This window comes from Melozone crissalis, unplaced genomic scaffold (assembly GCF_028551555.1).
Source record: "Melozone crissalis strain CALT ecotype California unplaced genomic scaffold, PUWL_Pcris_2 ptg000108l_1, whole genome shotgun sequence".
NCBI classification, from domain to species: Eukaryota; Metazoa; Chordata; class Aves; order Passeriformes; family Passerellidae; genus Melozone; species Melozone crissalis.
In genome coordinates, this window is record NW_026535885.1 from 1,427,981 (window position 1) to 1,447,030 (window position 19,050).

At 56.5% G+C, this 19,050-nt stretch overlaps 2 protein-coding genes across 2 annotated transcripts; both read left to right on the forward strand.

The window, feature by feature from the left end:
- Positions 1-3,046: 3,046 nt before the first annotated feature.
- Positions 3,047-5,215, forward strand: HPCAL4 (hippocalcin like 4). Its single transcript, XM_054292294.1, has 3 exons — positions 3,047-3,234; positions 3,726-3,941; positions 4,586-5,215. Exons 1-3 carry the CDS (start codon positions 3,073-3,075, stop codon positions 4,781-4,783), a joined length of 576 nt encoding a protein of 191 aa, XP_054148269.1. The 5' UTR covers positions 3,047-3,072; the 3' UTR covers positions 4,784-5,215.
- Positions 5,216-7,543: 2,328 nt separating this feature from the next.
- On the forward strand, positions 7,544-17,836 carry NT5C1A (5'-nucleotidase, cytosolic IA). The gene is made up of 6 exons (XM_054292278.1): positions 7,544-7,664; positions 13,677-13,844; positions 14,623-14,752; positions 14,993-15,115; positions 15,546-15,730; positions 16,304-17,836. The coding sequence occupies exons 1-6, from the start codon at positions 7,569-7,571 to the stop codon at positions 16,670-16,672; spliced, it is 1,071 nt and encodes a 356-aa protein (XP_054148253.1). The 5' UTR covers positions 7,544-7,568; the 3' UTR covers positions 16,673-17,836.
- The last annotated feature ends 1,214 nt before the right edge of the window (positions 17,837-19,050 follow it).

Here is a 19,050-nt window from a genome sequence, read left to right on the forward strand (position 1 = left end):
CCCACACAAATATTTGTGGGTTTTGTAACCCAGCCCTGTCCCACCTGCAGCTGGGGCAGCTTCTGCTGCTTCCTGCAGCCCCCCCTGCAGAAAAGGTGGGTGCACCTGAGGGCAGGTGCCTTGGAGAGGGGCTGAGCACCCCATGGCACCCCACAGACCTCTGGGGATGGGATGGGATGGATGGAATGGGATGGGGATGGGATGGGATGGGATGGGATGGGGATGGGATGGGATGGGATGGGATGGGGATGGGATGGGATGGATGGATGGGATGGGATGGGGATGGGATGGGATGGGATGGGGATGGGGATGGGGTGGGATGGGGATGGGATGGGATGGGATGGGATGGGATGGGATGGGGATGGGGATGGGGTGGGATGGGGATGGGGATGGGGTGGGATGGGATGGGATGGGATGGGATGGGATGGGATGGGATGGGGAGCAGCCCTGGCTGGCCAAACACTTCATCCAGGCCCAGCAGATGCAGAGGGGCAGCTCTGGACGGGCCCAGTGTCCCCGGGATCGCAGCAGGATGCCAAGGTCACCGGGAAAAGCGCTCGGCGATCTCCATGGAAACATTCCACGTTTGGTTCTGGAGATCAAAGTGGTTTTCTCGTCCCTCTCTCCTCTGTGCCTGTGCCAAGCGCCGAGCCCCCGGCGTGTCCCGGTGTCCCCAGGGCAGGCTGTGAGGGGCCAGCAGGATCCCACTGCCCACATCCCCCTGACCCAGCATCCCGGCCCCAATTCCCCTCCCAGCATCCCAGTACCCCCCAGTATCCCACCCCGACCCCCGCCCGCGGCCCCTCCCGCCCGATTGACAGCGCTCGCAGCCAATGGCCGAGCTCTGCCGCCGGGGGGGCGGGGGGCTCGCGGCTACAAGACGGGCGGGAGCGGCGCGGGCAGAGCCGGCGGCTGGACCGCGGCCCCTCCGGTACCGGCACCGGCACCGGCACCGGCCCCGCCGAGCGCACCTGCCCGCGCCGCAGCACAGGTAAGGGATGCCGGGGCTGGAGCCGGGACGCGGTTCAGCCGTCGGGGCAGGTGCCGGGAGATGCTCCCGGTGGCCCGGAGCCATCGCATGGTGCGGGTGGGGAGAGCATCCCCGGGGCCCGTCCTGGATCCCTGGGTGCCATCCGGGGGTGCTGCTGCTGCAGGCTTGGGGAGACACCTGTAGTGCCACCCTTAGTGCCACCCATAGTGCCACCCCTCTGTCTGGTTTTGGGACCAGACAATTGTTCAACAATTGGTGCTTTGGGGTGAGCGTGTGGTTCCCTCCTGGGCGCTGCTCCCTGCCCTGGCATGGCTGGGTGCTGCTTGGAAAAGGGGTTCGAGGGCTGTGGAGCTCAGGATGCTGCTCTGGAGTCCCGGCCACTGCATCCTGCGTCCGTGGGAGGACTTGGATCACGGCACGTCTGCCCATGCGGAGTGCCTGGCATGGGTTATGATCGATTCCAGTAATTTAGAGCCAGGCCACAGTGCCAGGGGGGTTTGTGGAGCCGAGCTGGGGTCGCTGGGGAAGCCTCGGGCTCTGTGGGTGTCCGGACACTCCCTGGGCTGCCAGGGCTGGTGGGCTCCGTGCTGCCATGGCAGACGGTGACACGTGCTGGTGGGATGATGGGGCAGGAAGGAGCTGCTGCCCGTGGGGTTTGCTGGCAGCAGGGCTGGCAACACGAGGAACCCCACATCCCCCATCCCAGGGTCCCCCCGTGTGCCCCCAGCCCAGCACAGCAAATCCCAGGGAGGACACCGTGCTTGGTTGGGCTCCAGGTGAACTTCTCCTCAACTTCACGGCGAGAGCAGCTCCGGGAGCTCCCGGAGAACCATCTGCTGCTCGGGCTGAGCGGCGCCGGCAGCCGGGGCTGCGTGGGAGCGGGCACGGCGCGTTTCGGAGCGGCTGCCCACACAGCCAGGGCCTGCCAGGGCTCCCTGCTGCTGCTGCAACCACGGGCCAGGCTGATTCCGAGGAGAAAGCCATGGTGGAAGGCGTGTTGGGGCAGTTTTGGGTTCCCCTTTGGCCACTTCAGTGTGCCTGGAGCTCTGGGCTTTCTGGTTTCCTAACCCTAAGCCTAGGCAGTAAGCAGTGCCTTAGGCTAAGGCTGGTTCCAAGGAAAAAGCCGTGGTGGAAGCCATGTTGTGACCATTTTGGGTTCCCTTTTTGCAGCTGGACTGTGCCTGGAGCTCTGGGCTTTCTGGTTTTCAAAACCCTAACCCTAGGTGTAACCCTAACCCTAGGCAGTAAATGCAGCCTTGGACTAAGGCTGGATCCAAGGAAAAAGCAGAGGAGAAAGCCATATTTTGGCAGTTTTGTGTTCCCCTTGGGATGCCTTTTTTAGCTGCAGGGTGCCTGGAGCTCTGGGCTTTGTGGTTTCAAAATCCTAGCCCTAACCCTAGGCAGTAAACGCAGCCTTGGGCTAAGGTTGGTTCCAAGGAAAAAGCTGTGGTGGAAGCCATGTTGTGGCAGTTTTGGGTTCTGCTTGGGATGCCTTTTTTAGCTCTGGCTTTGTGGCTTTCAAAACCCTAACCCTAGATGTAACTCTAACCCTAGGCAGCAAATGGAGCCTTACAGACCCCATCTTCCCCAAGATGGACAAGATCTTCCCCTTGGCATCTCTGTGGCCTGCTGGATGCTGCGTGGCCTGTGGTGCCAGAGAGGCTTTTATGTGCCCTAATGGCAGACTCTTTGTTGTCCCATCCTTAGAAAAGGTCCCAGGTGTTCCTCGCCATGGCAGCGTGGCTGGAGCTAACTGAGGTCCTTTCCAACCCAAACCACTCCAGCCTTCTGTGACCATGCTCCGGCAAAGGCAATGGGAAGAGTTCTGAATTTCCAGTTGCTTTTTGAGTGTTTTCCTTCGGCCCAAGATGAGCCCAGGGGTTGGGGTGATGCTGATGGCTGTCCCAAAGGCCAAAGCCACATTTCCATTGCCACAGCCGCTGTCCTCCGTGGACACCCATCAGCCGGGCGGATCAGCTCCAGCAGGGAGAAGAGGGATGCAGGATCATGCAGGCTGGATGAGGGCCTGGGAGGAGCATCCCTCTCCATCCTGGCGTGGGTTTTCCTTCCCAGGGGCAGCCATGGGCAAGCACAGCAGCAAGCTGGCGCCGGAGATGCTGGATGACCTGGTGAGGAGCACGGAGTTCAGCGAGCAGGAGCTGAAGCAGTGGTACAAGGGCTTCCTCAAGGACTGCCCCACCGGCATCCTCAACCTGGAGGAGTTCCAGCAGCTCTACATCAAGGTGGGCTCCAGCTGGGGGGGTCAGAGCGCTGCCTGGGTATTACAGCCACCTGAGTGGGTCGCTGGGGTGGTGAGAGAAGGACGAGAATCTTGTTTCTTGATCAGAAGGCTGGATTTATTGATATATGATATATAATACATTATAACTATGCTAAATAGAATAAAGAGAGAAGTTGCAGAGGCTGCTAAGCTAAGAATAGAAGGAAAGAATCTATAACAAAGTTCTGTGTCCAGGGACTCTGTCCCCAGCTTGTTCCTGTGATTGGCCCTTAATTATAAACATGGAACATGAACCAATCACAGGTGCATCCTATTGCATGTCACAGCAGCTGATAACAATTGTTTGCATTCTCTTTCTGGGGCCGTCAGCTTCCCAGAAAATGGACAAATCTGAAAGAAAGGATTTCTGTGAAAAAATGTCTGCGACACCTGGGGGGCTCCAAATGAGAGTTCCCCCTCCTCATTTCCACTCCTCTTCTCCCCTTCCCGCAGTTTTTCCCCTATGGAGACGCCTCCAAGTTTGCCCAGCACGCGTTCCGCACCTTCGACAAGAACGGGGACGGCACCATCGACTTCAGGGAGTTCATCTGTGCCCTGTCTGTCACCTCCAGGGGCACCTTCGAGCAGAAACTCAACTGGGCCTTCGAGATGTACGACCTGGACGGGGACGGGAAGATCACACGCCTGGAGATGCTGGAGATCATTGAGGTACCAGTGCTTCAAACCAGCAGGGATTGGTTGCTTTTCCCAGGATTTTCACAGATGTTGAGTCCCTTTTGGCACCAAAAAATGAGTTTTCCTACCCAGAGTTGTGACTGTGTTCACAAAGGTCTTAGGATGAGGGAAGAGATGAGGATGTGACTCCATGTTTCAGAAGGCTTGATTTATTATTTTATTATATATATTATATTAAAACTATACTAAAAGAATAGAAGGAAGGATTTCATCAGAAGGCTAAGAATAAATAAGAAGGATATGAAGAATAAATAAGAAGGAATGATAACAAAGGCTTGTGTCTCAGACAGAGTGTCCAAGCCAGCTGACTGTGATTGGCCATTAATTATAAACAACCACATGAGACCAATCCCAGATGCACCTGTTGCATTCCACAGCAGCAGATAATCATTGTTTACATTTTGTTCCTGAGGCCTTTCAGCTTCTCAGGAGGAAAAACCCTAAGGAAAGGATTTTTCATAAAATATGTCTGAGACACAGAGCCTTGCCTGAAAGGTGCCTGATGTGGATCTGGTAGAACAGGGTCCCAACAGAGCAGCAATTCTGTCCCCTGTCTTCTCCTGGGGTCTTGTGTGCTTCCAGCATTCCCTCTGATTCCCACTCTCCTCCTCCTCCAGGCCATTTACAAGATGGTGGGGACTGTGATCATGATGAGGATGAACCAGGACGGGCTGACACCCCAGCAGCGAGTGGACAAGATCTTCACAAAGATGGACAAGGACAAGGATGACCAGATCTCCCTGGAGGAGTTCAAGGAGGCCGCCAAGAGCGACCCCTCCATCGTCCTGCTCCTGCAGTGTGACGTGCAGAAATAGAGAGAGCCCTGGCGCTCAGGGCTGGACTGGCTGCAGCCAAACTCTGCCCCTGTGATGGTTTCAATCCCTGTTTTTCCCCCATTTGGCCCCAGGCTTGAGCCACATTCCATCCCTGCTGCTGCCCCTGCTCCGGCTGCATCCTGGGCAGTTCCACATGCACAAGGTCAGAGCCTGCTCTGAGCATTGCCAGCCCTCTCCCAGCCCAGGGATGGGTGGTCTGCAGCCCCTGGTGTGTCCTGGCTGAGCTGTTCCCACATCCCTGCTGCTTTCTCCCTGCTTTCCCCCACTGCCCCATTCCCTGTTCCTAACCGAGCCCGGCTCTGTCCCATTTCTGCTGTTTTCTCCTCATTTCTTGGCTTGTGATGCCTCCAGGGAGGCTGAAAAGCCCCAAGTCCTGCTCCTGGTCCTTCCTTCACTGGCAATTCCCTGCAAAGCTGCCAGGGCAGGGTCTGGCACCAGCTTTAGCTCTTCCACCTCTGTTTTTACACTGGGAACAGCCAGGCTTGGTCAGGACGCTCCAGCAGAGAACAGGAGCGTCCAAAGCCAGCCCTGGATGTGCCATGCCAGCAGCCACCCTCCATGCCATCAGGTGGGCGATGTCCCCAGCTGCCCTGGGTGCTCTGTGCCGTTTCTGACCCTCCTGGGAGCGGAGGTGAGGCAGGCTCAGGAGCGTGGCTGTGGAAGGCAGGTCCTGGTGCTGCTCCTGCGTGTGTGGCCCTGCTGTGGGCAGGTGTGGATGGGTCCTGTCCCTGCTGAGCCTCCTGGAAAGGCTCTGAGGCCACAAGAAACAAATCTGTCTCCTTCCTCCCCCATTTCCCAGCCTGCTGCACGCACCCCTCCTGCCCCAGGTTGGTGTTTAGTCTGCACATTGTGGTGTTGGTGGCTGTGGTGTCTGTTAGGAGGTGGTGAAGTCCTTACTTATTTTTTTAATGGACAAATAAACTGTCCCCTGTGTGTGGTGTCCCTTTTGGGTGGTTTATTGGGGGACAGTGAGGTGACAACACTGCACTGCTGAGAGTGTTGTAGGGGTGTCATCCAAGCCTGTGACACCCCAAGGGGTGGAGAAACCCTTGGGGACAGCACAGGTTCCTTGAAGGTTGAAACCCTTCAGTTGTGCAGGCAGCTCTGGGCAAGAGAATGTCCCTTTTGGGGTGGGGAGCCCCAGGCCCCAAACCTCTCTGGAAATGGCTCTCATTTGGGAATGTGGCTGTGCCCTTCCCTCAGGGCTGCTGGCTTTGTCTCCATCTCTCAGCAGCTGGGACCTGCTCTCTCTGTGCATCTTTGTCCTTCTTTCCTCCACCCCCATCTTCCCAGCACAGATTTTCCTCTGGCCTCTCCCTCAGCAGCCTGCACAGACAGTGACTGTTGCTAAGGAGCTCTCACCAAATTTTCAATCCTTCTCTGGAATCAATCTGGCAGGGCTGGCTCCCATCTCACCTGCACCCTGCGACTCCCCAGCCCTTGCTGTGTCCAGCACAGAGATGGGAAGGCGCCAAAAGCACGGCAGGGATTTATTTTTAGGAGAGCTGCTGATGGCAGAGCTCTGCACTTGTGCTTTCCAGGAGCACGTGTGAGTCTGCAGCTCAGTGCTGGGGAAGAGGGAACGGGGCAGCTTCTCCCACCCTGCAGGAGCTGGGAATGTGCCAGGGCTGCTGCCTCAAAGGGCAGCAACTCAAAAACTCCAGGAATAACCTGGTGATCCCGAGCTCCTCATTCCACCCCGAAGGAAGCTCAGGTGTTCCCCAGCAGAGAGCTGCAAAAAAAACCCTGGGGAAAGGAAATCTGTGAGGCTGAAATGGTGAATTCCCAAAGGGTGTGGGATTGCTGGAGCCAGCCCTGCTCACCACACACAGCTGGCTCTGCTCTCCTCACCTGGACCTCGGTGTTGGGTTGGTCTCGTGGACCACATGGGGCTGTTCTCTGTAGGGAGGGTTTTTCTTTAGCTGGAGCACAGGGATTTTGGTAAAACCCTGCCCTGTGACCTCTCCCCGGGTGACATCTCCATCCCTTGCCCCTTCCTGGCTCTTTGGGTTTTGGTCTCTGGGCTGCACCCCCTGCTCCCCAAGGACTTTTGAGGGTCTGCTGATTGTGGTGGAATTTTTAACCTGAGCTGAGTGTGCGGCTCCCAGCGGCACTCCTGGGAGAGGAGAGCCTTAATTAACACCGGCACTGATTCCATGAAGCAGAGAATGGCACAGCTCACCCTGGCACGGACCGGGGTCCCGCACCACAGGTCATGGAGCAGGGTCCCACCACCACAACTCACCCTGGCACGGAGCGGGGTCCCACCACCCCTCTGTCCTCCCTGGCTGCTCCATCCTCCCTGAGTGTCCCCCCTGCGCTCCCAAGGATGTCCCAACCCCACACCCGCCCTTGGGCACAGCAGGAGCAGCGAGCCGGGCACCGAGCGGTGTCCCCAGCGCTGCCCCACCGCTCCTGCTGGTGCCACCTCTGTCCCCATCCCCTCGCTCCCGGCCGTTCTGTGCCCCGGAGCGGGGGCTCCCCGTCAATTCCCCGGTATCACCGGGCGGAGCGAGCAGCGCTCGGTGCCGAAGAGGTTAACGCGTGTCCCGGTGCACGGAGAGCCCGGAGCTTCATGGGATGCCATATAAAGCGCGTTCCGCCGCGCCGGCCCCGGCTCCGGGAGCTGCTGGGACGCGCGGAGCGGGGCCGCGCACGGAGCGGAGCCCCCGGTGCCACCGGAGCCGCGGGGACGCGCAAGGAGCGGAGCCACCGGTGCTACCGGGGCCACAGACGGAGCGGAGCCGCCGCTGTCCCCGGTGCCATGGAGCCGCCGGGCCCCGCCGGGGCGCCGGGCCGGCCCTGGGATGAAGCCAAGGCTTTCTACGACAACCTGGCCCCCAAGAAGAAACCCAAATCGGTGAGAGCCCCCGCATAGCGCTCCCTGCCTGCCCCATCCCCTGCCCGTGTCTCCTCCAGGCGTCCCAGCTCCTGCGGGTTCTCATCTTCCCTGGGTTCCCCCATGGAACCTCCTGGGGTGGCTGTGGGCGCCCCATCTCCTCCAGGATCCCTCCCGGTGCCCCATTTCCCCCAGGATTTCTGGGTCCCTCCTGGTGCCCCATTTCCTCCACGAGTTTTGGGGTCCCCTTGAGCGTCTCCATGTTCCCCATCTCCTCCAGGATCCCTCCCAGTGCCCAATCTCCTCCAGGATCTCTGGGGTCCCTCCCGGTGCCCCGTTTCCCCCACGAGTTTTGGGGTCCCCTTGAGTCTCTCCGTGTTCTCCATTTCCTCCAGGATCTCTGGGGTCCTTCCTGATGCCCCATTTCCTCCATGAGTTTTGGGGTCCCCATGAGTCTCTCCGTGTTCCCCATCTCCTCCAGGATCCCTCCTGGTGTCTCATTTCCCCCACCTGTTTTGGGGTCCCCCTCAGTGTCTCCGTGTTCCCCATCTCCCCCAGGCTCTGTGGGTTCCCCCCTGGTCTCTCTGGTGTTTCTCCACTGCCTCCATCCAGTTCCTTGGGGATTCCCCCAGGTGCTCCCACTCCTCCATGGCATCCCTCGGTTGTTGGGGTCTCTCTGGATCCCCCTGGGTTCCCGCAGGCTCTCCTGGCTCCCTCCTGGGCCGAGCTGTCCTTGCAGGGTGGCCCGGTGCCCCATGAGCCGCCTGTGCCCTGTGCCAAGGCGGGAGGCGCTGCCAGGGACAGGAGGGTGGCACTGACAGAGCTGGGGACAGCCAGGAGTCGAGGGGGACAGCCAGGGGGTGGCACAGGGGTGGCACAGGGGTGTGGTGCCCCTCGCTCACCTGGAGATCAGAGGGACAGCCTGTGTTACCTAACGAGGGCTGAGCCTGTTTTAACCACGGGAGTGCCTGGAAGCGCGGCCGTGTCCCGGAATGGCAGCGGGATAATGGGGCTGGGGGCTGTCCCCGCCTGGCCCTGCAGCCTGTGAGCCCCCCCAGACACAGCCACGGCCACCCTTGGGGCCCTGGGACCCCCAAAACTGGGATGTGGCAGAGGTGCTGGCCTCGGTGACAGCTGGCACCTTCTATGCTGGCACCTCCTGTGCCACCTTCCTTGGTGGCACCTCCTGTGGCACCCTCCTTGGTGGCACCTTGGTGGCAAAGCTCTGGGTGTGAGCTGTCCATGAGGGGACACCTCCAAACCCTCACTTGGGGCACCCCTTGTGCCTTCCCCTTCCCTCACCCCCGTTCCTGGCCCCTGTGCCAGCTCACCTTGCTGCTGCCTGTGCCCTCCCGGAGCAGAGGCACAGCCTGGCATGGTGGCAGGATGCAGCTCCTTGTCTTTCATGCCCTGCTTTGCCCATGGATGCCAGCCCAGGCTCCTCCTCTTCCTCTCCTCGCAGCCAGCTCGCTGACCAGGGGAAACTGAGGCACAGGGGGGGCAGCCATGTGCTTTGCAAACCGAGATCTGGGTGCTCACATCCTGGAGCTGGGCTGTGCCCTGTGGGGCTGGGGGTGATGCCAGGAGCTGTGCCAGCCTTTCCTGGGTGCCCTGTGGCTGTGCCACCATGCTCTGTGGGGTTGGGGGTGATGCCAGGCTGTGTGCCAGCCTCTGCCCTATGGCTGTGGGCAGCCAGCTCAGCTGTGCCACCATGCCCTGGGGGTGATGCCAGGCTCTGTGCCAGCCTCTCCTGGGTGCCCTGTGGCTGTGCCACCATGCTCTGTGGGGTTGGGGGTGATGCCAGGCTGTGTGCCAGCCTCTGCCCTATGGCTGTGGGCAGCCAGCTCAGCTGTGCCACCATGTCCTGGGGGTGATGCCAGGCTCTGTGCCCCTCTCCTGTGGGCGGTGGGCGCAGCTCAGCTGCCCTCCCACAGCTGCCAGCCCCTGATGGACGGCTGCAGGGCGCTTCCCTGCAGTATAAATAATGTTCTTGGAAATCTCCAAACCAGCCTGAACTTTAATCTGATCCCCGAGCAGGGGGCTGGCAGTGCCCGGGGCGCCTTCAGGAAATGGGGTTTGGTGTCAGCTGTCTGTCTGTCTGTCTGTCTGTCCGTCTGTCTGTCCCCCTGGCCCCACAGGAGCAGCAGAGAGCAGTGAGGTGACCAAAGAAAAGCTGATTTTGGGGAGCCATTCCTGGCTGGGCAATGGGTGCGTGGGGCGTTCCTGCTCTGCAGTGGTCGCAGCTCTTGCCACAGGCTGGCTCCTGCCAGGGAGGTCAGCAATGAGACCTGTCACCCTTCAGCAATGCTGGAAATGTCCCCAGCCTCTCTGGTGACAGTGGGAGTTGCTTTGCTGCTGGCTCCCCTCCTCTGGGCACCCTTTGGGACCCATCCCTCTCAGCCTTGTGTGATTTTTGGGATGCTGGGGTGGGGATAATGCTTAACCATGGAGCAAACCCTTCCTCTTCCCTTTCCATGGCCAAAAATCCTGTGAATATTGAATTAATCACGAGGATTTGGTGTTCTGCAGCATCCAGGGAAGTGCCCAGAATTCCTGCAGGATTTTAGGATGGAGTTGGGTGCAGCCAAAAGGATCCAGGGGTGCAGAATGGGCTCCTCCAGATGTGGCGGTGGAGCTGCTGGGGTTGGGTGGCACCGAGGGCACCTCTGGCTCTCCTGGGTGGGATAACACAGCCCCTCTGCACGTCCTGGGAGCCTCTGGGATTTCCAAATGTGTGCCTCTAATCCTTGGGGGGCTGCTGGGGATTTAGTGATTAGAGCAGCGGTTTAAAGGCTGCCAGCTGTTGGATCTGCAGGCAGAAAATTGGGCTGTTCCCAGTCCCTCCTGAAATACACCTTCACCCCAAAACTGGGGGGTTCGGGCTGGGCTTTGCACTCAGTGGAGCTGGAGCCTGCTGGAAAGGACTTTTTGCACTTCTCAGGTGGGGTTTGAGCCTTGTGGAGCTCCTGGAGCTGTGCCCGTGGCTGATGTTCCTCTGACACGTCCCTGGTTGTCCCTCCTGTTTGGCTGACCCTGAGGATGGACCCAGGGTTGGGATGGGACCTTCCCCACACCCTGTTCACACTTAAAGCCATCATTAATCTCTTGCTCGAGGTTCAGGAGGGGGCTGGATCTGACCTTCCCATGGGGAGGAAGAGGAGCTCACCACGAATCCCCAAATTCAGTTGGGATTCAGCTGAGCAGAGCCTGGACTTGTGCTGGATGAGCTTTCACTGACCTTGGCTGGCCTTGGATGATGCTTTGAGGGGAAAACAGAGTTTGTGATTCAGCCCAAAGCCTGCAGGGCAGAGCAGGAGGCTGTGGTGGGATGGGGGCTGTGAGACCAAACCCACCCCCTCCCATGCGCACATTTCATGTTACAAAAGAAAGAATATTTGCCTTGAAACATCTCGATTTCTGGGGAAAAGCGGGGTAGGGTGGGCTGTTAGCAGCACTCAGAGGGAGGATTTGAGGTGCTGTGGTTCCTGAGGCTTTTTAAAGCTCATTTTGGAGCGTTGCAGTGACCATCTGCAGCACTAATGGGGACGGAGAGGCATCCAAGCAACCTTGAGGAGGGAACGCTTCCAAACGAAATCCACTTCAAAGAAAATGTCAAAACGCAGATTCCCTCCTCGCAGTGCAGAATCGCCTCGTTTTCCCAAATGTCAGCATTTCCCAGGGAGCAGCAGGGCTGGGAGCTGCCTTAGCACACCCGGGTGAGACTTTTCCTGCCCCGGGTGCTGCGCAAGGTGCAAATCTTCCTTGGCAGGATCCCATTCCCAGAGCTGCCTGCCCTCTGGGGCTCCAGCTGCCCACGCCTGGGGCTCGGGGTTATTTTTATTGCTGTGTTTATTGCCTCTTCAATGAACCTCCCCGAGGGCTGGTGCCTTTCAGGGGCGGGGAAGGAACCTTGAGCAGCCAGGGCTGTTGTGCAAGGTGTGGATGGAAATTCCTTCTGGGCACCCCAAGCTTGGCTTGTGACCCCAAATATCCTCCTCACCCCTCAGAACACACCTCAGTGCTGTTACATCTGGGCTGCTGAGCTGTTTTCTGTCCTGGGAATCAGAATTAGGCGGACCCCGGTGCAGGATCAGGGAGCAAAACACACCTGGAAGATTTCCTGCCCACCCAGCACTGCAGGGATTCCAGAGCAGGATGGAGCAACAGCTAATGGCCGGATGTCCCAAGACCTTTCAGAGTTATTAATATTTTCAGCTAATAAATGGCCCGTGACGCCATGGTTATTAATTAATGAGCTGAAGTGCCAAGGCTTGGCCTGTGACCAGTTAATAGCTGACACTCCTTGGGGACCTGGCTGTGGTTCAGTGCTGGTGTCATGGGTCAGGTCCTGCCTGTCCTGGGGGGTTTTCTCCTGCTTTCCTAAAAGAGCCACTTCCAAAAGGGACCTGATTGCCTGGAAATGCTGTGGGAGAGGGATCCCTGTGCCCACGCTGATCTTCTCAGCCCCAGCTAATCTGGATCTCGTCCTAATGCCCGCTGTTTAATCGCTTTGCTGGCGATTTGGAGGATTCGGGGGATTTTGGGAGTGGATGCAGCCTCTGGAGAGGTGCCTGGGATGGATCTGGTGCTGGGAATGTCCTGGAGGCTCCCACTGACTCATTCCTGGGTGGGGCTGGGGGCAGAGCCAGCCCGGTGTGGATGGGGCACCCTGGCCCTGGCAAAGTTCAGCCCCGGGCAGGGTGGGAGCTTGAACTTTGGAGCGCCTGGAGGAGGCACCCTCCACCCTGAGCAAAGAGGATTACTCATGGCACACAGGATCCTGGAAGGCACGCAGGAGCAGGGAGTGAGGTGTTCCTGCAGTGCTCACTGCCAGGATTGCTCAGAGAGCCCCCCAAGCCCTGTCCTGCTCGCTGGACACCCCTATAGGGGACAGGACTCCCTGTGCCACTGTCCCTCTGTAGGATTTGCTGTCCTGGCCGCCAGGATTTCTCACTGTAATTAGTGATTAACTTATTTTTGTGCTTGCAAGTGAGTGATGGGGATTAACAGGGGACAGAGAGGGAGGATGGGTGAGGGTCAAGATGAGCTTGACTTCCCCTCTGTCCCCTCTGTCCCTGCCACGTCCCTCTGGAGGCGCCTCCATGGCTTCAGCTGGAGGAGGTTTTGGATTTGAGTTTTGGATGGAGCCCTCAAACATCAATAATAATGACTCATAAATCCTTGCTTGCACCACCTGTTTGTCATGTTCCCACCCACAATAGCTGTATCAAGTGTTTGGAGGAGCTGAGCTGGCGCGGGCTGTTTGTCACATCTGGACGGCGTCACGGGATGCGGGTCTGGCTCAGCCGCAGAGCGCAGCTCATTCCTGCCTGGGGGGTGGGAAAAGCCACACAAATTCCATCTGCACGGCCCTCAGCAGCTCCTCATGGGCTCTGCACGGGGGCTGGGAGCCTGCTTGCAGCGGGAGGGCTCGGCAGGGGGATCTGAGGCGTCCCAGATGTGTGGGGATGGAGCACCAGGGCTTTGTGACCGTGTTCGGAGGGCTCTGAGGATGAGGGAAGAGATGAGGATCTGACTCCATGTTTCAGAAGGCTTGATTTATTATTTTATTATATATATTATATTAAAACCATACTAAAAGAATAGAAGAAAGGATTTAATCAGAAGCCTGGCTAAGAATAGAATAGGAAAGAATGATGACAAAGGTTTGTGGCTCAGACTCTCTGTCTGAGCCATCTCACTTGGATTGGCTATTAATTAGAAACAACCACATGAGACCAATCCCAGATGCACCTGTTGCATTCCACAGCAGCAGATAACCATTGTTTACATTTTGTTCCTGGGGCCTCTCAGCTTCTCAGGAGGAAAAACCCTAAGGAAAAGATTTTCCATAAAAGATGTCTGCATCTGCGACACAGGGCTTCATCTGTTGAAGCGCTGGGATGCAGCCGCTCTGTCTTTCTCCAAAAAATTTCAGAGGTGTCACCCACCTTGTGGCCTTTCATGCTGGGAGATCCACCTGGGGGCTGCCTCCCTGATTTGTCCCTCCCTGATTTGTCCCTGTGCCCACAGCCCAAACCTGAGAACGCCATCACCATCGCCGTGTCCTCGCGGGCGCTGTTCCGCATGGAGGAGGAGCAGAAGATCTACACGGAGCAGGGCGTGGAGGCCTATGTGAAATACCAGCTGGACCACGAGAACGAGCCCTTCCTCCCCGGGGCTGCCTTCCCCTTCGTCAAGGTGAGCAGCCACAGCTCCCCAGAAATTCTGGGAAAGGGGCAGAGCTCATGTGAGGCCAGGATGGACACTAGCAAACACAGGGCAGACAAACCTCCCAGCAAGTGTGCTGTTTCCAGGGCTGGATTTTCCATCCTGAGCCCAAGAATTGAACAAATCATCTCCTCGGATCACATTTAAAGTTTCCCTTTAGGGAATTGTCTTTTTTATTTTTTTGTAATTATGATTATTATTCCAGTTTATTTATTCTTGTAAATTGGCTGAGTTTAGCCTTGCTCCCGAGTCGGCCAATTTCTAATTCTGACGTGTTGAAATGAGGCATTTCAAACTTGAAAATTATTTTCCAACCTCTGTAGCAGTTAGTGCAGTTTTGGGTGCTGGAGCCTGTTCCCAATAAATAGATTAATCAGCTCAGTGGGGCAAGACTTGTTTCTGATTGCTTGGAAAACACTTGTCTGTAACTTGGAGCTAATTTATCCCTATTTAATAACTCCAAACCTTTTGTGTTTAAAAACAGAGGAGTAGCTAGGTGGAATTTCCCCTCCCCTTAAAATGAATCTATTTTTTCCCAGCTGATCTCAGCTTGGCTCGGGGTGTAGTTGAGGTGGGGATTTTGGTCACCAGGAGTGTTCTGTTGGTGGAAAGGGATGAGCACCACACCTGGGGCTGGCCAGATTTGTGGATTTGGTGACCAGGAGTGTTTTGCTGGGTGGGAAGGGGGTCAGGGCCGTGCCTGGGGGGGCCTGGCTGACACCCAGCCCCTCTCCCCGTGGTGCTGCAGGCTCTGGAGGCAGTGAATGCTCAGCTCCGTGAGCTCTACCCCGACAGCGAGGAGCTCTTCGACATCGTCCTCATGACCAACAACCACGCCCAGGTTGGGGTTCGCTTGATCAACAGCATCAACCACTACGGTGAGATGGGGACACAGCTGGCTTTGGTGGCTTTTGGGTGGTGGCATTGCTGGGCACCAAGAAAAGGAGATGTTTTCTCCCATTTTTTATATTTTTCCCGGATTTTCTGGGTGTTGGCTGGTGGGGAGGAGCTCTGGGTGTTGGCCCTGCTGTTGGGCAGCAGAACCAAAATTAACTTCCAGCACCAAGGCTGGGTTTGGGGGGCAGCCAGGCTCACCTTGGGGTCCCTCTTGCCCGCAGATCTGTTCATCGAGAGGTTCTGCATGACAGGAGGGAACAGCCCCATCTGTTACCTCAAGGCCTATCACACCAACCTCTACCTCTCCTCTGATGCAGAGAAAGTGAGTGGGGCCATTGAAGAGGGTGAGTCTGGGGTCCAGCTCAGGGGAAGGGCAGTGGGGGGAGCCTGGAGCCCTCAGGGGGGTTGATCCCAGGAAGGATAACTCCAGTTTCCATGTCCCTAATCCAACGTGCACTTAAAGTTTGCCTTGCCCCACATCGCTGACGCTCCAAAGAGCCTCCAGTTTCCATAGAAATGAGCCTTTCCTCCAGCTCCACAGCTCTCCCGAGGCAAAGGCGGTGTTTTTCCTCCTTAATTCTTGTATGCAAAGCGTGGTTTGTCATCTGGGGGTTTGTTCTTGCTGTGGAAGCTCTCGGGGCCGAGCTGCAGGTGATCCCACTCGCGTCTCCTCGCGGCGCTTTGCTCCCAGCCCGTCGTGTTTTGCTCTGCTCCTCGCTGCTGAGCCACGAGGACGGATCCTTGGATAACTGCCACCTCCTGCCTCACCCCCAGGGATTGCTGCAGCCACCATCTTCAGCCCCAGCAGGGACCTGGAGGTGTCGGAGAAGCAGCTGAGGGTGGCGTTCGACGGGGACGCCGTGCTCTTCTCGGATGAGTCGGAGCAGATCGTGAAGGCTCACGGCCTGGACATGTTCTTTGAGCACGAAAAGGCCCACGAGAACAAACCCCTGGCACAGGTAGAGCTGGGCTGAGGGCTGGAAAAGGCTCTGGGAGAGAGGCAGCTCTCATGGGATGCTCCAAACTCTGGGATCAAGCCACAGTGGGGTGCGAGGTTGTGACTGTGTTCACAGGGGTCTGAGGATAAGACGAGGATCTGAGTCCATGTTTCAGAAGGCTTGATTTATTATTTTATGATATATATTATATTAAAACTATACTGAAAGAATAGAAGAAAGGATTTCATCAGAAGGCTGGCTAAGAATGGAATAGAAAAGAATGATAACAAAGGTTTGTGGCTCTGACTCTCTGTCCAAGCTAGCTGACTGTGATTGGCCATTAATTAGAAACAACCAACATGGGCCAAGCAAAGATCTGCCTGCTGCATTCCACAGCAGCAGATAACCATTGTTTACATTTTGTTCCTGGGGCCTCTCAGCTTCTCAGGAGGAAAAATCCTAAGGAAAGGATTTTTCACGAGAGATGTCTGCGACACTGGGTGGTGGCGCAGGGGATGGTTTGGGGCCGGCTCACAGAGCGACGACAGGAACCTGCTGATTAAAAAGCTGACCGAAGATTCCTTGCCCCCTCAGGGCCCCCTGAAGGGCTTCCTGGAGGCGCTGGGCAAGCTGCAGAAGAAGTTCTACTCCAAGGGGCTGAGGCTGGAGTGCCCCATCCGCACGTACCTGGTGACGGCGCGCAGCGCGGCCAGCTCGGGCGCCCGCGCCCTAAAGACTCTGCGCAGCTGGGGCCTGGAGACGGACGAGGCTCTGTTCCTGGCGGGGGCTCCCAAGGGCCCTCTGCTCAGGAAGATCAGGCCCCACATCTTCTTCGACGACCAGATGTTCCACGTGGAGGGGGCGCAGGAGATGGGCGCCGTGGCCGCCCACGTGCCCTACGGCGTGGCGCAGAAACACAAGCGGCCGGCGCAGGACAAGCAGCAGACCCCAAACAGCAAATAGTGGGGTTGGGTTGGGGGGATCCCCCAAAGCCCAGCAAGGACCTCATCCCGTGAGCCAGGCTCCCTGCTCGTGCAGGGGATGTTTGTTATGGGAATGGGGGCTCATTTTCCCCGGGTTAGGGGCAGGAGAGAGGAGGGAAATGTCCTTGGTGCCTCTGTTTGTTGCTGCTGCTCCTCTTCCTCGTGGGGCTGGGGGCTCCTCTGTGCCAGGAGATGTTTTCCCAGTTTATCTGTGCACTCTGCACTTGCTTCGGGCAAAAACCCCTCGAGGATGGGTCTGCCTTGTGTGGAATCTTTGTGCCAGGCAGGTTTAACCTATTTATTTTAACCTATTTATTGAAAACCCCCAGTGACTCCCAAAGCCTTCTGGCTTTCCCAAGGAAATGTTTAGGCTGAGCTGGAAAATTGGGAGCACTCAAAAGCCTTCCAAGCAGCTTTGGAACAAAATTTTGTCCCTTTGAACTGGAATTAAACCGTGATATTGTTCCTTCACAGCTCCAGCTGCTGCTCCCCAACCGGAAAATACTCAATATCTGTCCTTTCACCAAGATTTTGCCAGCTTAAATTTGGAAAAATATAAACAAATGCTTAACATACTAAAAAAAAAAAAAAATCCTGTTTCCTGCTTGGAGCTTTGGGCTGGTGTATTGCTGGCCCAGGTTTTTATATTTGGGTTTCACACTTGCATGATTTAGCACTTAAAACTAATAATCTCAGTGAGCATCCAAAGCCCAGCTTGTGCAAGGGCTGCAGACGCATGCCCAGGGCTTGAATTAAGTTAAAAGCTGGCCTTGATATATTAGGGACATCATTTGAAGTCCATTTAGGTAAATCTGCACAGAATTTCAGCCTGGGGATTTCAATTAAAGGATTTTTTTCCTCCCTTTCCAGGCTGAGCCCATATGAGTTGATAATCTTTTTCTCCTCAGCTTCTTAAAACCTCTGGTGTTTCCTAAAATAGACGCCTCTGTTAGCGATGCTGTGAGAGAACCGAATCTCTGATTAAAAAACAGGATAGGGAATCAATGGGAGAGAAAGTGGTGTGAAAATCACACTGACATTTCTGCTCAAAGCCCTGTTGTCCCAAAGGAGGAAAGGAAGGAAAATTTAAAGATTTTTTTTTTCCCTCGTGGGTTTTTCTTTTCCTCTATTTTTTTGGGGGTTTTTTTTTGCACGGCATCCCTGGCTGAGCAGGAAGGGTGCTCAGTATTATCAGCCAGTTTTCTACAAATACCATGGGCTGAAATTTTCCAAGCTGTGTGTCTGGCTCTTTCCAGGGAAGTTTCAGCTCAGACAGTGAGGCTGGAACTGGAGTTATCACCCTTTTGAGGAATATGTAAATAACCAAGCTGGTGATGCCTTCAGTGGCTCGGGAGATTTTTCTCATTGCACTAAATTCTGCTCTAGCAGTGAAAAGCAAATTGCACTTTTCCCCCCCCCCCAAAAAAAAAAAAAAATCCTTTGGCAGGCTGTTAGCTGTCACACCTGGGTGACAAACACCTCGGAGGAAGGTCTGAAATCCAAACGAACAAACGAAAAATCTTGGGAGAAACGAGTTTCTGAGTGTCACGTCCGCCAGCACTCAGGTTTATGGAGAGGTCTTGTCTTTTTTAATGTGATTTTTGGAATCTGAGCTGGATCCTGGAGGCCTTTCTGGCAGCTGGGAGGGGGAGCCCAGCCAGTAAACACTTCCAAGGTGTTTCCTGAAGATGGTGGAAGCCCAGCCAAGCCCAGCCCGTGCAGGGGAGAGGATGCTGCAGGAGGAATGGGGAGCAGGGCAGGGTGCCAGAGGGAACTGGGGACACTGGGATGTGTCTGTGGGATGATCCAGAGGTGATGCTGCTGCTGCCAGGAGGAGATGGATGCCCAGGGAAGCATTGGGTTGTGGTTTTGGGGTAGAACCCTGGATTTGAGCAGATTCCTGGGGACAGGCTTTTAGTGACCCTGCTTTGGGTTCTTGTGCTTCCAGGGCAGTTTGGGAGCTCTTTGGGAGATGTGGGGCTCAGGAATTGGGTCCCAGGTGAGCCAGACCTCCCCAAATCCTCCCTGAGGTGCACAAGAAGGTGGGGACAGGTTTTAGTGACCCTGCTTTGGGTTCTTGTGCTGTCAGGGCAGTTTGGGGGCACTCTGGGAGGTGTGGGGCTCAGGAATTGGGTCCCAGGTGAGCCAGACCCTCCCCACATCCCCCCCAAGCAGGGAGGATTTTCCATTCCCACCACGGCTTCCCCCTTTTGCTTTTATCCACGTGGCTTCCTCTGGTTTTGTTTTTTTATTTTTTCCTCCTCCATCCCTACAACCGGAAGACAAGGACTTGCTGCTTGTGCACTTCCCTGGGGCTGGGGAGTGTCCCTGGGGTCACCCCCTTCTCCCACAGGGTTC